This window comes from Paramormyrops kingsleyae, chromosome 10 (genome assembly GCF_048594095.1).
Source record: "Paramormyrops kingsleyae isolate MSU_618 chromosome 10, PKINGS_0.4, whole genome shotgun sequence".
In the NCBI taxonomy this organism is placed as follows: Eukaryota; Metazoa; Chordata; class Actinopteri; order Osteoglossiformes; family Mormyridae; genus Paramormyrops; species Paramormyrops kingsleyae.
In genome coordinates, this window is record NC_132806.1 from 23,922,381 (window position 1) to 23,939,787 (window position 17,407).

At 41.8% G+C, this 17,407-nt stretch overlaps 1 protein-coding gene across 3 annotated transcripts in view; it reads left to right on the forward strand.

Moving 5' to 3' along the window:
* LOC111859836 (rho guanine nucleotide exchange factor 9) overlaps positions 1–17,407 on the forward strand; it is a 71,468-nt gene that overhangs the window by 17,587 nt on the left and 36,474 nt on the right. For all 3 annotated transcript variants that reach the window (XM_023842857.2, XM_023842859.2, XM_023842858.2), the window contains 2 exons: positions 258–411; positions 1,983–2,086. In XM_023842857.2, the coding sequence (XP_023698625.1) occupies positions 258–411; positions 1,983–2,086 (258 nt within the window). The remainder of the gene's footprint in view (positions 1–257; positions 412–1,982; positions 2,087–17,407) is intronic.

A 17,407-nucleotide genomic window follows, 5' to 3' on the forward strand; every position in this document is an offset into this window, starting at 1 on the left:
CATAAGGTATTTTGAGACAATACCATCATTAATATAGGGACTGCTATAACCGGCGTATTGTATCTACATGTTATTTCTGGATATCTCTCATGTATTAATGCTTCCTGACATGTCTAACATCAGTCACGGTTTAAAATAAAATTCTCTTCCTCATCCTGCATGACAGCATTCACAGTCATCCATAATCATACCTGTTTGTACTACATGTACTTCTGTTTTTGCCCGGGCTGTATCACATTTTGCCCTATAAATTTTAGCCCCTCTCCCGTCCCCCGTGCCTCTCCCCACGGGACCCTCCATTCAAAATGGACCTCCAGAGGTGCCGGTCGCTCCCCTTGTCCCAGAGCACCCCGACAGGGCTGGAGCAGGCAGGCTGGATGCATGAGACCCTGCAGCCAGATGCAGCTCCAGGTATGTGTCCCACAAAGCTCCTACCAGCCAGAGTTAAGGTCTTACATATAGCTATAGCTATAGGAAGTGCACACGCATAATTTGCTACTCCACACTTAAAACAATCCAGGACACATTTCTTGGTTAAAAACAAAGATTTCTGACTACTCTTCTTAGATATCATTTTACAAATGGGCATAGTCCTTGAATAGGACAAAGCAGATGGTTGCTAGGCAACTGGAACCCGTTCTCATTGGAGCTAGCTAATGTGGGCCAAAGCCATAGTGACTAGCTATTTGTGAATGCTGCAATGCTACTGGATGGCTAACAGCTATGCTATTTATTTTCATTTACTCGTTTTTGCAAAAGAACGAGACTATTAAAATTTTGCCTGGCTCTGTGTCACTGAGGATGTTTAAAGGAGTTACTCCTCTTTTTGCTGCTGCTTCTGATGTGTCCTTCTGTCTTTCTTCCTTCCAATCTGGCCTCTGGCGGGACTTTGGCACGCTCTCGGGCTTATCCCCGCTCGCGGAATTCCCTCCACCTATAAACCTGCGTATCGGCAGCTCCTGCTGCTTCACAGATCCTTAGTCAGCAAGATGCCACTCACATTTGTTTACATGTCATTATTTGCAAAACTGCATTTCGTCCACTTCTGTGCTGGCCGTGACGTGGTTGTTTCATACGCACGGCTGGCATGACGGATTGACTAATCAGGGGACTGGAAGTATTTATTCTTTTCTGAGAGCTGGCTGTCACGAGGTGCCTCACAAAGCTGGTAGTGATAATGTGACAGTGTCAGGGCGCAGCACGGTGTGCTAGCTCCGTGGGTTGCACTGTTGCTTCACGCCTCCACGGTTGGGGATTTGAATCTCGACTCAGTTCTATGTGCTTGTAGAGTTTGCATGTTCTCCCCGTGTTGCGTGGGTCCCCTCCGGGTACACTGGCTTCCTCCTGCAGTCAAAATACCTGAAGTTCAGTGAACTGACATCTCTAAATAGCACGTAGGGCATGAGTGTTTGTATATATAGACTGACATCTCGCTGAGGCAGCCTTGTTCCCCGTGCTGCTCAGGACGATCTCCAGACTTCCTGTGACCCGGACACACTAACTGTTATTTGTGCATTATGCAGAGGCTTGGCCCTGATGGTTGAGGGACATACGGTGAAGAACATACAGTACTTTTAGTAAAAGGAGGATTCTGTGCTGTATCTCTTGTGTGCAAACTCACATCCAGGTTTGCAAACTATAGCTCAGTATATTTAGCAAGGTAAACACCCGCCATCACTAATTAACTTCTACGTCCAGGAATTCTTGGAGCTGCCCGCTTCAAATTTAACCCCTACCCCTGCCCCCCCACCCCATTGCACATTTTCATGAAATGATGGGTAGCGCTACATGTGGTATGTAATTACTCTCTGGGGATCTGGAGCGTTCTGCCCGACAAGCCGTTCTAGGTGTATCAGATTAAAAGCCACGTGTGAATTGTTAGATCTGATATGAACGGACAGCTCCTCAGGACACACGGTGGGGTGACATTGGGAACACCGGGTGGCTTATCTGCTGTGTGATATCTGCCGTGCATCTCACAGGGGAGGTGACGCTACTGTCGGAGCCACAGCCACACGGGGAACACATGGGCACCACTCGCAGGAGGCTGCTGAGAATGGGCTCAGAACAGCTTCACATCAACAAAGTAAGTCCCTTGTCATCACCTCACGTGCAGTTAGCTGATCCCAGACCTGTGACTGTTTGTAAGGGGGTTTCTACAGCTATGTAGAAAAAAAAACACTGGAATCAACACAGAATTGTACAGAGCCCCTAAAGGGACAGGTTTGGAAAATATTATTTTTTAACAGTTTGCATTTCCTCCCAATTGTTTTTGCATTCCCTCACAAAAATTTTCATTCCCTTGTTGCAAGATGCAAAAACAACTGCGAGTGAACGCAAAAAAATCACCTGCAAGCAGAGACACAAGAACAACTTCAGTTTATTTCCATAGTCCAAAGATATGAATTGCGGTCTGTATTGAGCGTACGTGTGATGGACTGACATCCCCAAAGAACTGTCCCTTGTGTTGTGTCCAGTGTTTCCTTGAATACTTCTTAATACTTCTTAGGTTCAGTGCATTGGATGAAGTTATGGAAAATGCATGGGCTCCTTACTGTTTCCAGTACAGAAATACTATAAAGTTTTACAGAAAAACGTAACTTTAGTTTTGTGATATAGACTGCAGTCCCATACAGAAATTTATTCAGTTGTAAAAATATAAATATTTATGCAGATCCCTCAATATACAATACACACAGACACATATACACTCACCTAAAGGATTATTAGGAACACCTGTTCAATTTCTCAGTAATGCAATTATCTAATCAACCAATCACATGGCAGTTGCTTCAATGCATTTAGGGGTGTGGTCCTGGTCAAGACAATCTCCTGAACTCCAAACTGAATGTCAGAATGGGAAAGAAAGGTGATTTGAGCAATTTTGAGCGTGGCATGGTTGTTGGTGCCAGATGGGCCGGTCTGAGTATTTCACAATCTGCTCAGTTACTGGGATTTTCACACACAACCATTTCTAGGGTTTACAAAGAATGGTGTGCAAAGGGAAAAACATCCAGTATGCGGCAGTCCTGTGGGCGAAAATGCCTTGTTGATGCTAGAGGTCAGAGGAGAATGGGCCGACTGATTCAAGCTGATAGAAGAACAACTTTGACTGAAATAACCACTCGTTACAACCGAGGTATGCAGCAAAGCATTTGTGAAGCCGCAACACGCACAACCTTGAGGCGGATGGGCTACAACAGCAGAAGACCCCACCGGGTACCACTCATCTCCACTACAAATAGGAAAAAGAGGCTACAATTTGCACGAGCTCACCAAAATTGGACAGTTGAAGACTGGAAAAATGTTGCCTGGTCTGATGAGTCTCGATTTCTCTTGAGACATTCAAATGGTAGAATCAGAATTTGGCATAAACAGATTGAGAACATGGATCCATCATGCCTTGTTACCACTGTGCAGGCTGGTGGTGGTGGTGTAATGGTGTGGGGGATGTTTTCTTGGCACATTTTAGGCCCCTTAGTGCCAATTGGGCATCGTTTAAATGCCATGGCCTACCTGAGCATTGTTTCTGACCATGTCCATCCCTTTATGACCACCATGTACCCATCCTCTGATGGCTACTTCCAGCAGGATAATACACCATGTCACAAAGCTCGAATCATTTCAAATTGGTTTCTTGAACATGACAATGAGTTCATTGTACTAAAATGGCCCCTACAGTCACCAGATCTCAACCCAATAGAGCATCTTTGGGATGTGGTGGAACGGGAGCTTGGTGCCCTGGATGTGCATCCCACAAATCTCCATCAACTGCAAGATGCTATCCTATCAATATGGGCCAACATTTCTAAAGAATGCTTTCAGCACCTTGTTGAATCAATGCCACGTAGAATTAAGGCAGTTCTGAAGGCGAAAGGGGGTCAAACACCGTATTAGTATGGTGTTCCTAATAATCCTTTAGGTGAGTGTATATATAGAGAGTGATAGTATATTGTACTTTAATTTCTAATGCCTGATTTCAAGTTTTCAAATGGAATATTAATTTTGGTTTCATTTGTATTTGCTAAAAAACTAATGTAAAATGATGACAGAATCATTTGCTAAATACACATAATTTTATACATGCAGGATTATAGTGATTATATCTTTGCAAATGTTTAACAGCCTTTTTCCCCTGTATATGAAAATTAAAAATCCACATAATATTAGCCAGTAATCCTCTTTTCAGATCTGTCTGTTTTCTAATATCTTCAGGCTAATTGCTGGCTCTCTGAAGAGTTTATAAATATCCGTGTTCTCTTTCGAGTGGGGAGATGTTCCCCGTTCTATCTCCTTTTTTATAATTTATCAAAGGTTTTCGCGTCGCGCGGCACATCTCCCTCTAAAGCCCTGTCCTAAAATAACAGCAGGTGAGGTTTCATCGTGAGCGTGTGGCGAGTTGCATCACTCTGCCTTGATGACGGCGTTCTGGCACGTGATGCTCGGTGACATGGCGGCCTCTGGCACCGCTGGCTGCGCTCCCCCCTCTCTCGCGGGAGGACTATAGATGAGACCAATTTCACCCCGGGACCCTTTTAAAGCACCTGGCTGGTTTGCAGTGGTCTGGGCAGCTCTTTACACCTGTGGCTCAAGTATTTCAAACAAATTTATGCAGGGGGCGTGGCTACAGGTGGACAGGAGGTGTTGCCACCCCACTCCCCCATCAACTATTGCCCATCAGAAAATCCCCCAAGACCTATGAGAGAATTCAGACACTGGTGCCCACCCAACACACCCAAATGCCCATTCCAGGATGGCACCTTCATAAAGTCACTGAATTTATCTGTTTTTAAAACATAATTATATAATAAACTGAATGGGGGACAACACATAACCAACATATTTGAGTCGAGTAGCACACATTTCAACTTCTGTGTTTTCGTATTGTTTTATTTCGTTGTCCGATTTCAAAGGTTGTCATTTCCAATGGCTGCAAGTCAATGAAAATTACAAGATCGGCTGCTGGATCACCTGCTCTGCAGGCGGACTTTGTTGTCAAGACGAAGTCGGCTTTTCGTTCTCCAGTATGTTCTGTGTGCAAGAGAGTGACAGAAAGAGAAAAATGAGACATTATTCTAGCCTCTGAAGCTTTATGATATTTCCCTTACAAAAAAATGCATCATTACACAAAGTAATTAACATGAAAGGAAGTCCCAGGATTCGCTGGGTCTGGAGATAGACCTTAAAAGCAGAAACCTTAGCATGGAACATGGTATTAAGATTTAAGCTACCATTGAAGTGGATTAATGATCTTCTCCTGCTGAAATATTTCATTGTTGATTGTTGAAATTTCTCTCCTCCTTAATCTTTCACTCCTTCCTTTTAGCACCGGAAAAAAGTTAACATTTTCTTGCTCTGTCAGATTCTGAAAGAACGAGAAATTTGGTCAACTGTCTTGGTAAACAGTTTCAGGAGCAGGATGAGTGATAATCAATCTAATCTCAGAAACTGCTCACTTGTAAAGTGTCACATAAAACATGCTATCGCTAAAATGGATGAGTATGAAACGCAGCAAATCCCGAGATGGAAAGGCTTCTAAGAAGCAATATTCCTGTAAATCAGATCTGTTGACATTTGCGTTTATTGGACAGTAATCTCCGTCTTGGAAGAGCATGCTGCTGTGTTGTTATGTTCTGTTACTTCCAGGCGTGATCTGATAGCGTGACCATGTTGGGGAATACACTGATCACATGTGCACCTTACTGACATAGACACGCATTTATCACCTTAGCACCTAGCGCTGCACGTGCTGAAACGTAACCGCTGCCTTTGTTGGGGAGGGGGGGGGGGGATTCATCTGTTTATTCCTGTCCCTGTGTAGCCCCCGGCCGCCTGAATTCCTCGCCCAGTTCCTCTCCCTGATTGCATCAGTTTGCCTTGTCCTATTTTAGTCACATTATTTTCTCTGGGGAGAACACTTTATTCTGACAAAACTTTAGATAGCTTCTTGCGGGGGGTGGGGTGGGGGTGGGTTGGGCTGTTCATCGCTCGAGACGAAGGGCCTGTTCATCACTCGAGACAAAGATCACACTAACGTGACTCTGATGGCGAGTTGCCTGGTGTTTATTCCTGGAAACATTATGATGTGTAATTATATTGCATGAGCTGTTTATTGTGTTATAGCTGAGGTGGAATCGAATCAGAAATAATGAGCTGTGATGGAAATCCCAAGTCTGCTGAAATTATGTGCCATTTCTTATATAACTTTAACCATTGCTCTCTATAACTGCTTCGAAATGAAATACAGTATTGAGCTTAATGATATTATCTGAAATGATGTTGTTTGTTTTTTCGGCTATTTCTAAATTGACGACTGTAGGTTGTATGTTCAGTCGTCAAGTGGTTTAAAAGCAGTGGTCATCTCTGTGCAGGTGAGCAGATTAACACCTTAAATATAATTTGACACCACAGAGTAACGGAGAGCACATTTATATTTAATGGAATTCTAGTTTCAATTTCAGTTCCAAATATTTAGCTACATGAAATATTTTAACTAGGCTTTATTAAGTGAGACAGAAAGTCTACCTCTTTCTTGTAAAGTAAACTTTGTATCCACATTGACTCACACAGGCCATAGTATGAAGGCAATTTAAACTTCAGTTTACTGTTCAGTACTCATGAGATATAGGGTTTAATTATCTTCATAATTAGCTCAGTAGTAGCACTAATCGAAGAGACAGCTACATTTTACCCTTTACAGCCTTACTTCTTCATACAGTTTGATGTTTGCACAAGTAATTTGAGTAAAACACAACTTGGAACTGAGCCTGTAATCTCTTTATAATGCATCCTTATGGCACAGTGTGAATTTTGAAATGCTCTGCATATGGGCAGGCCGTGAGTGGAGATTCACATTATATTCTTCTCATTCTTGGACGACATCACGTTTGATTTGATTTGTGTTTCCTTGCTATTACATGATGAAATTTTGGCAAAGTACATTCAGTAATGGAATTAATTCCTCATTTGAGAGCTTAATAAGCTCTTACTAATAAGTGTACACGGCTACACTGCCAAATCCAAATTATTGTCAGTTCGATACATCCACTATGGTATAAATTCAGTAAGCTTTATTTTTTCTTTATTCTTATTTTTTTTTACAAGGCTACTCTGTCCATCTAGCTAAAATTAAAGTCAGTATGTCTTTCCAGTTACAGAAATGAAAGTGACTTTATTATAAAATGCTCCCAGCCATTGTACTTACCATTTGCCTTGTTAAAGAGAGTAAAAAAACATCTGTATACAGTATTTAGTCAGTGTCTATGGGTGTTTATGGAAACTGCTGTGGATTAGAAAAGCCTTCGCTGGAATATGATTGTTCCTGATGTCTCTATTGGTGCTCTCACTGAGATTGCTTGTTTGGGCGACTGTGGCCATGATGACCAGATGTTCTGCATGGGATGGAATGTGAAATGATTAGATGGTACCAAGGTCAGGAGGTCACCAGTAAGATAAGGAAGCGATTTCTGTGGGAGGTGTTAGACAGCTCAAAGTAGGAGGGGTTAGAAGGTGTGATGTAATAAAACACAAAAACCTCATGTGCTGTGCTTCATCATTGCTGCCTCCAAAGATCTGTGACTCAGCGACAAAATATCAAGCAGTCAAACAGTGGCTGTCCTTAACTTAATAGCAATATGGATTAATATTATCTAATTATGTTGCCTAATAGTTTAATAAATGGAAAGCACGATTAATATTGTTTGGCAGGCCCTATAATTTATCGGTACCTCCAAGGTTGTGGATTCGAATCTGGCATAAATTCAGTTCTATGTGTGCGGAGTATGCAGGTTTCCCTGTCTTTCCGTGGGATTCCCTTGCGTAGTCTGGCTCCTGAGCTCCTCCCACTGTCTAGGTCACGTGAATCGTTGACTCTAAATTACTGAAATCGACAGAGATGAGCCCCTTTGGAAATGGGTATATATCCATGGTAAAAGGCCAGAGAGCTGAGTCTGCTTAACAAGTGCCTGGAATGTCAGACTGACTATTTTTTTTCTCATTCTAGGTCCTGTAAGGGGGTATTTAATTTTTACTCTCAAGATCACTTCACGGCACAGAGCGAGCGGCTCAATAAATCTGAGGTTGCTGCTTCGCACCTCCAAGGCATTCAGCAATAGCAATAAAGCTCAATAAAAGAACGACAGTGATTCATATAGCTCTGCGAGCCCAGATAAGACAGTGGTTACCCGTCCAGTGAGTAAGGAAATAAAACAAGGCCTCGCCAGCAGGGATTTCCAGTTATATACGGCATCTCTTTGAGAACTCCCTCACGGCCGTGTTTACTGAATTTTCTCATCGGAATATTAGAGATGAAGCACGGTGAATCAGGGTGTAACCTCTTCAGCTTTTTGAGAGAGGGTGACATTAGTAAACTTCATTTACTTTTTTGCAGTCTTAATTGTATGCAAAACAAATTAAGGAGTTTGTCACTATGAGGGTCTTGTGTTATGTTTTCTAGTAAAAAAGCCATTTAAAATAAAAAATCCTGCTTTTATCTAAATTCAACTTCAGTGACCGTAGTGCGTTTATTGGCATTTTTGAGTAGTTTTAGTGAAGCTCAAATCTCAGGTTAATTATTATTTCAAGCCAATTTAATTATATTTGCATGAATGTTGACAACTTTAGTACAGTAGCAATTTACTTTGCTGAATGCATAAATGCATAAAATGCTTTGCAAGCTATACTTACATGCCTTTGCTATCAATGAGTAAACACTATTTTAGCTACTATTTTCTTTGATGGTGTTCTACAAGTTTATGGGAAATGTTACATTACCAAAATCAGAAACTCAACAAAAAATTTTTATGACATTCATGCCATACATTACTGGAATATTTAACTGGATGTTGAGATGGCACCACAGAGTTGATGGTCAGTTTTGGGAACATCTGTTAGGATTTATGCCTTCCAGATATGGGAATCAAAGGATGAAGGCTTCTCAAAGCATTAACATCTTAAAAGTCACTTTGGTCTTGCCAGTAAAAACTATACTTCCACTGCACTACTCCTCGGACCCATCGCGGGACCTGGTGTTGCCAGTCATTTCTCCCAGAATGCAAGTCTTTTTCTCATGATAATAATTAGGGTCTCGGTAGCATGGTGGCTCAGAGGGTAGCACAGACTCATCACACCTCCAGGGCTGTGAGCTGGACTCCTGCTCCCAGCTCTGAGTTTATGGAATTTGTATGCAGGGCCCCTCTGGGTAATAATGCTTCCTCCTGCAGTCCAAAAACATGCACTTTTGTGCCTGTATGGTACACGTGTCCGTGCCCCGTGGATCCTGTGCCAGCCCTGGGTTCCTGCTTCTTTTTCTCCTGAGGTTCCTGTGATAGACTCCAGGCTCACTCTGCCCCCGTTCTGGTTGTTATGGAAGATGGATGGATGGATAATTAAAGCCCCACCGTCTCGCGCTGCGGGTGAGGATGACTGATGATGGCAGTGTTATGACGAGAGAATCACTGCAGTGTAAATAACTGTATCGCCACGTCAGTCAATGCGCTCACAGCTGCCCGGCTTGCCAGCCAGCAGTGCTGGAAAGGCATGCTGGGTAACAGCCACTGATGTAAAGGCAGAACAGTTACTGTCATCCTCCTACTGTTATTCATATGGCTGTATCTTTGGGGGGGGAGTCACTCCTAAGAGGGGCTAAGGAGCCCCAAAATTGCCCCTAGCCCCTCTTTACCAAGCAGCCCATGCCATTTCTACCATGAATACACTCAGTACTTCTTGGCAAACTGGATCCTCTGAATCCTTGGAAAACCTTCCAAATTCAGAAGATTTCACTTAATTTGGATTCACTAAATTTCGTATTCCTAAAAAAAAACCTGGCAGTTTTAAGAACCCAGCTGTTTAGATGGCTTAAAAAAACACATTTTTAAGTATTTTTCATCTCCTTGTGTTCTCAAGAAACTATAATTATTCTTTTTAAAATAATTATAAGCACTTATACATCATTTTTATAGTATCGTCAGTATTTTTATGAAACATTTACTCCATTTCATGGTACTAAGAAGAACGAGAGAGCTGCTAAACTTACGTTTGTTTGTACAGTGGCCAGCTACCTAAATTTCCCCTTGACAGTTAACAAAATGTATTAATATAGCTATTCATACTGCAGCAGTTAATGTAAAGTAACTTCTTTCAAGGATGTGACAGCAGGTTTCCTCTCAGAAGGAGCCAGCTACCTGTGACTGCCACAGATCCCTATATCCTGTGACTGCCACAGATCCCTATGTCCTGTGACTGCCACAGATCCGTATGTCCTGTGACTGCCACAGATCCCTATGTCCTGTGACTGCCACAGATCCCTAAAGGTATGTCCTGTGACTGCCACAGATCCCTATGTCCTGTGACTGCCACAGATCCCTACAGGTATGTCCTGTGACTGCCACAGATCCCTATGTCCTGTGACTGCCACAGATCCGTATGTCCTGTGACTGCCACAGATCCCTATGTCCTGTGACTGCCACAGATCCCTATGTCCTGTGACTGCCACAGATCCCTATGTCCTGTGACTGCCACAGATCCGTATGTCCTGTGACTGCCACAGATCCCTATGTCCTGTGACTGCCACAGATCCGTATGTCCTGTGACTGCCACAGATCCGTATGTCCTGTGACTGCCACAGATCCCTATGTCCTGTGACTGCCACAGATCCCTATGTCCTGTGACTGCCACAGATCCCTATGTCCTGTGACTGCCACAGATCCCTATGTCCTGTGACTGCCACAGATCCGTATGTCCTGTGACTGCCACAGATCCCTATGTCCTGTGACTGCCACAGATCCGTATGTCCTGTGACTGCCACAGATCCCTATGTCCTGTGACTGCCACAGATCCCTATGTCCTGTGACTTTCCAGGTACTTGTCTACTTCTCATCGCATTGGTTGTTGCAGTGTGTGGCCCTTTGACGGCTATCTTGTTTGTTTTGTTACAAGTCACATGTGCTTCCGCTGTAGGGTGACCACTAATCCATGGGGGGCACTATGAGCCTGGAAACTACCACTTCAATTAAAAAGACCCAGATTTCACTTTTCTTGTTTTCTCTGTATGGTCAGTATCCTATAATCATGCATGTGTCACTAATGTTAATGCGAAACAGCTGGATGAGTCTTTCAATCAAGGTCACAAATCAGTAAAAGCACAAGAAGAACTGGCCTAATTAGCCAGGTACATGAGCCTTTCGGTTTTAAAGTAATTTGTAACACCTGAAGTGGCCCACCGTTCGCCCCCCACGGCATGGATTAGGTGGGCACCCTACTCTTCTGTCCAAATCAGTCAGCTGCCGAATTCCTTCCAAAACAGGCCGAGGATGCAGCATTTTTGCTTGGCTTGTTTTAGCCCTAATTACCCCACTGCTGATTTTCACTTTTGAACAGGGCATACAATACAACCAAACCCCCCTCCCCACCTCCCAGTTTATCTTTCATTTGAAATTATATAGTTCCATGTCCGCCCCCAGTTGTTCTTTTTAAAGACAACCTCATTTGATCCGGCCATAACTGGTTGATGTAGATAATATCCCATATCTTGCAGGTTTCATTTAATGAAGCGTTTATGGAACAAATTTCAATGCTGCCTACAGCTGATAAGATCATAAAAAAAGAGAAACAAAATTTCCGTTATATTAGCCGTTAACACATAGTATTGATTGGATCTAAGGCTACCATGTCCTGTTCTAACGTGGCTTATCTTTGATGCATACCAAGATCCAATATGTAATGTTACAGTGTATTGGTGCCTGAGGAAGTGTCTCTTAAGTGACGGCCATAATCGAGTAGAAATAAAAACCTGAGTTTAAATAATAAATAAGTGAGCCATGGATACAAAGTATGACACCACTCTGTGAACCAAGCTACCACTTCGTGTACCCTGAGAAGGACGAGACTATCATACACGCACGGGCTGCCCAGGAATTAAACGAATAAACAGCTGATGCTGTAACAACGTAAACAGCATTGTGTTTGGGGAGAGTTGTTCTTCTTTCGTTATTTTTAGAGCATTCAGACTGACTGCGTGGCTGAAGGGCAGGATGCAGGAAGCAGGGGAGGAAGAGGAGAAGACAGAACGGGAACAAAGGAGAATGGGCAGCACGGCATTGTGGAGAGGGAATGGGAGGAGGGGCCCTCCCTGCCATTAGCGGAGCATGTGCTACAAATAGAGTAATTTACAGCCAAGCAATGAAGTACTAGTGATTGTTTCCGAGGGAAAACCCACAGATGTAGTTAGGAAATGTACAAAATACAGTGCTGTCAAGGATTATCAGAAGCAGATCACTATGCGTTTATGAAGCCTGTGCAGCGACCATAGAGAGCTATGCGAGGACTTCCGGAACGCAAAATGTGACAAGCGCTTTCATGCATGGAAGACACAAAAAGAACAGAATGCGAATTATTTTTAAGTCTTCATAATAGCAGCCTTTGTTTTTGCAAACAGTCCCCTCATTATGCCCTCCACCTACTACGCCTAAATTGAAGCAGGCAATGTGCTGATTTCATTATTATTATGAGTCATTTCTGCCCTGTGTTTCTATCCTTGGAGTGTATTTTGTAATTCTGGAGAGTCTGAAGCATATGCTGACATTATGATACCCACTTATGTAGTAGGTGGAAGTATATATATATATAGATATTTGATTTAAGTCTCAAAAAGAGAATGATTTTAGCTATTGAACTGTTGAACTACAGTAGTCTACATATTCAGTGGAATAAAACATTTAAAAATGAAAAACAAAGATAAATGCTTAGAAAACATTATAAAGAAAAAACTCGACTACTGTATGAAATGAGTATTTGTGTGAAAACATACATAGTGAAAATTAAAAAAAAAAAACATTGATCTGGACCAACAATGAGCAAAGTATCCTGTGTTTTGTTATGGAAACGTAATGTATGACCAAAGGTGCTATATTACACAGCAATTAAATATTATGCTGTTAATAAGCAGGACTGGCACACACAAACAGGAATCTGCATAGCTGTATATTCACTGTAATCTTGCAGTGCTCTGACAGTTAATATCATGAATACTCTGTGATCCACACCTGGCTTCCTTTCCATTTCCTCGTGCCTGACTTCTCTGCTACCACCTGTCCGCATACTCTGTGACCTTTCCCCTTACTCCTGGGTGGGAGAGATGATCGTCTCCAGATGGAACTCTTGTGTTTTTTGCAGCTACTGCCCTCTTTTCGTGCTGCCAGTGTCCTCATCCGCGAGACCATGGCATTCTTGCACCCGATACTATCCCTGCGTCTGTAAACCATGATCCAGGTTTTGGATAAAAGGTTACTAAGGTCAAAGAGATTCTTTTTAATGAGGTTTTCAATATGTTTGCTAAATGATATATTTGTCAACAATTTTTAAACAGCTCTATGTCCTTATTATGTTAAACAGTAATGCATGCTTTCCAGTACATAATATAGCTATTTACAATGTATCCACTCATTCAGTTCTCTTCAGCTTATATTGTACAGGGTTGTGGTGGTCCTGGAGTCAATGATCGGAATTAAAGGGCACTAGGAGAGGAAGCCATGGATGGAATTATTCAAAATGATTTTCTAACATTGGTTCGGTGGTTATATCATGTACAATAGCTATAAGATGTGCTGGAACCAGTGTTGTGCTCATCTTCCAACATACACTGCAGATTGCAAATGTGTGTCACACTTGGGAAGCGTTGACAGGTGGTGTGGCTTAGGATGGGGTGAAGCAGAGAGGAACCCGGAAGGTCGTGAGCTCTGTAAAAATGACAGGTGGCGGGTCTGGACCTGGAACATGCTTCTGAGCTCAGCACACTTGACTGAATCTAATGACGTCGACAGACGCGCCATCAAAGGCGAGTTGGCAGGAGATTCCTTTTTCCAGAGGACCGTGTTCAAAAATCAATTTTCGCCTCACCATGCAAATTCAATCCATATTCTCTAACCGTTTGTCATTGTTGGTGATGTGCATCTATCCAGGGTAGTATCATTGTCTATGGTTTATTATTAGAAGGCAGAGATGAATCTCCTTAGCCTTTTTGTTAATTTCCAGAGCTGGATTGAAAACTCTCCTGCATTCAGTATTAGTGATTTGAAGGGAAATGATTTTGATTACAGCTTAAATCAGTTATCAGATGTGTGGATCTTACCTAGTGGAGCTAAAGAAGCAGTTTCAGACATGCTATGTCAGCTGAAAATGTTACTTCATTAACTTACGGTACATTGACCAGCTTATTTTAAGGCCATAGATCTAACATTCTTATATTTTCTGTAAACAATACAAAATAACATGTTATTGCTTATGTGTATTGTTATTTAGTTTCTTAGCAGGCAAAGCCAGCATGTATTAATCAAGCAAAAACTAATGCCGCCCACTCCCGACCAGGAAAAGTAGGGTTGCAGATGACGTCACACAGAGCAAACGCTGCCATCCGCCATGTTGGTGCATCATTTCCTATGTGGTGCAGGACTATCTGTGTTTTTGCTCAACAATAGTGAACTTGGGAGAGACCAGTGTAAAGAGAGACAGCATTACAGTCATCAAGAGAGGAACAGAAAAAGAAACAACTGAGAAAGTCCCTTTTCGCACATCCAGGGATAAATTAAATTGATCAGCAATTTACCTTTAAAGCACATTCACTTATGTGCAGTCGTGCCAGATTTGTTGTAATGACCGTGACAACTGATACAGCACTGTAACATTAACATTGCTGCACAGAGCAACGTAATTGCTTAATTTTACCATTACATTATGAAAATAAGATAATGATAAACAGTATATAACAATCATAAATGAAGAGTAATATGCATGAGATTTATATTTACCGAAATAATTTGTCCACACTTTTCCTCTGCAGTTCATGTCCCGAGGCAAAAATGAAGAAATGAAACCTCCAGAGTTATTCCCTTTCATTCACTTCTGTGTTATCCGCAATTTAAAAAAAAGAACAAAAAAAAAAACCAGATAATTAACGATATTCTCATAACCAACAGCAGCCAGCTTGCAACCATTTTGCCTCAGTGTGTATGGGCCACATTCAATAACATCTGTTTTTTCATTATATCAGTTGCTTTTATGTAACATTATTTCATGTCACCGCATGCAGTGCACAGAATATGGTTGCACCAAGATGGCGGTGTAAGGTGACAGCACAGTACTATTTCATCACTCCCAGTGAGCCCACAGTGGTCTGACACCCCTGGCAAAAAAAATGGCGATGGCAGATTTATCAATTTTGGAAAAGTGAAATGAAATTGTAAATATGTGGTATTGTCCATGCACATACTTCAGGTTGCTTAAAACATATACTTGAAGAGCAATCTTTTTTTCATAAGTGGTTGTATTTTATATTCATAGGCTTTATCGGATTTTACAAACATGCGGGACAAGTCGCATTCTTCATTAGCGTATGTCTTTTATAAATTTTATTTGGTTCTCCAAACTTGACGAGTCTGCTTCCTTCTTCTGCAGAAATTTTGGTTTCTCTGTCATGAACACATGAACCATGGATTTGCAGGTGATGCTGCTGAATTTTTCGCATTACCGTTTTATTTGATGATATGTGTTTTGGCCTAAAACCGACTGAGATTTACAGTGCTTGTTTTATTTCAAGTGTTTTATTTAAAGTTTTTATGCATGATTTTTACTCAGCTCTGTGGAAATGCCTTTTTTTCCCCAGACGCTGCCAAATGGCTTACAGAGTGGTTAGAAAATCATCCAAACCATTTCTGAATTCAAGAGTGAATTCAGATCTGAGAGATACATATATATATTTGTCAAACCTCATGTTAATAAAATTTGTTCTTGAACTGTCAAACATTCAAAAGGCAAGAACTTTACTGGCTTATGTGTGGTAGCTCCAGTTAAGGTAGGAATACCCATGCTGCTTCCATTACTGCACATTATGCGCAGGAATGTAGCCACGCCTGAAGGTAACTGCAGGAAGCGAGTGCGGATACATGTGACTGCATCGGAAGCATAGCCATAAGGGCAAACTGTATCAAAAATGTCATTCGGTTCACAACAGGATCACTGTTGCGGTATTAACACCAGCTACACACCAACTACACACCAACTACGCACCAACTACAAATAACTAAACACATTGCGGTGATGCAGACCGCGCACAAGTATAAATGCTAGCGATAGTGTAGGCTGCTTATGTAGGCCACTTGCATAAGACACAGTGAAAGCTCTGCGCAGAGCCTTCAAACAACCAAAAATCAGGCTTTACACTTAGGCTAACTGATGTCTCTCTGATGTCTTATGTTTGTGAGGGGGGGGGGGGGTGGTGGTTATATATATATATATTACGCTGTGAGCACCAAATATCCCCTCAATGTGATAAAAAACCTTTGTTTTGGGGTCTATTTTTTCGATTCCCACAAGATGGAACTCAATTTTATGAAAATCTATGACTGCAATGAAACTACAAAACTTGTATTTTGTTATGGTTACTTAATGTTAGGGCTGGGTTGGGGTTAACGTTGTCATTGGGATTAGGGTTTTGCTCATAGAAATGAATGGACGGTCCCCACAAAGATACAAGACAAAGAATACAAATGTGTGTGTGTGTGTGTGTGTGTTGAGTTTGCATGTTCTCCCAATGCCACGTGAGTTTCCTTCAGGTTCTTAAGCTTTCTCCCACAATCCCCAGACTAACACTTGATTTACGGTTGTGTGTAGAATAGACCCCCCTCCCCCCTGTGACCGCAACCTGGATAAGCAGTTAGAAGATGAATAGATCACAATAATCATAAATGCAGTGAAATATAAAATCATTGTCTTGGAAATACGTGTAGATGGGGTGACCTTAGCAATCACCCTGCATGCTCAGCTACCCCCCCACCCAGAACTGGGCCTCATATATGTGTAATCATATATGTGTTTGTAATTAATGGTTAAATACCCCCCCCCCCACTGCAGACAATTCAGACCTTTCAGAACAAGACATTTTGGCATTGTTAATTCAGACCTAGCTGGATTTTCTTGCTGTACGATATCTATGTGGGGCTATTTTGACTACTGAAGGTTCAAATTAATTGAATTTGTGGTGTACAGGTTTTGCATTGCCAGTGGGATGATTTCATGGAACATCATGAAAAGTTCTTATGAATTCCTGTATTACTTTCAAAACAATTTCTTAAGCTCTGCGTTAAGGTTATTTAAATTGCTTATATTTCTGTGCATGAATTGAGGCGTTTCTCATATTCCAGGTAATGAGATTTTGCATCATTTCAGGTGACCTTTACTGAACTCATGCAACTATAACTTTCTCATGATAAATCACAAAGCACTCCACTGTGTTAGTGGAATTCTGGAATAAGGAGTCCTCTGTTAACTCCTGGTCATTAAGCACTGCGGAAATCCATAAAAGGGAGCAGCACCAAACCTTTTTGAAAACAAAAACAAATGACTTGATATTATTTTC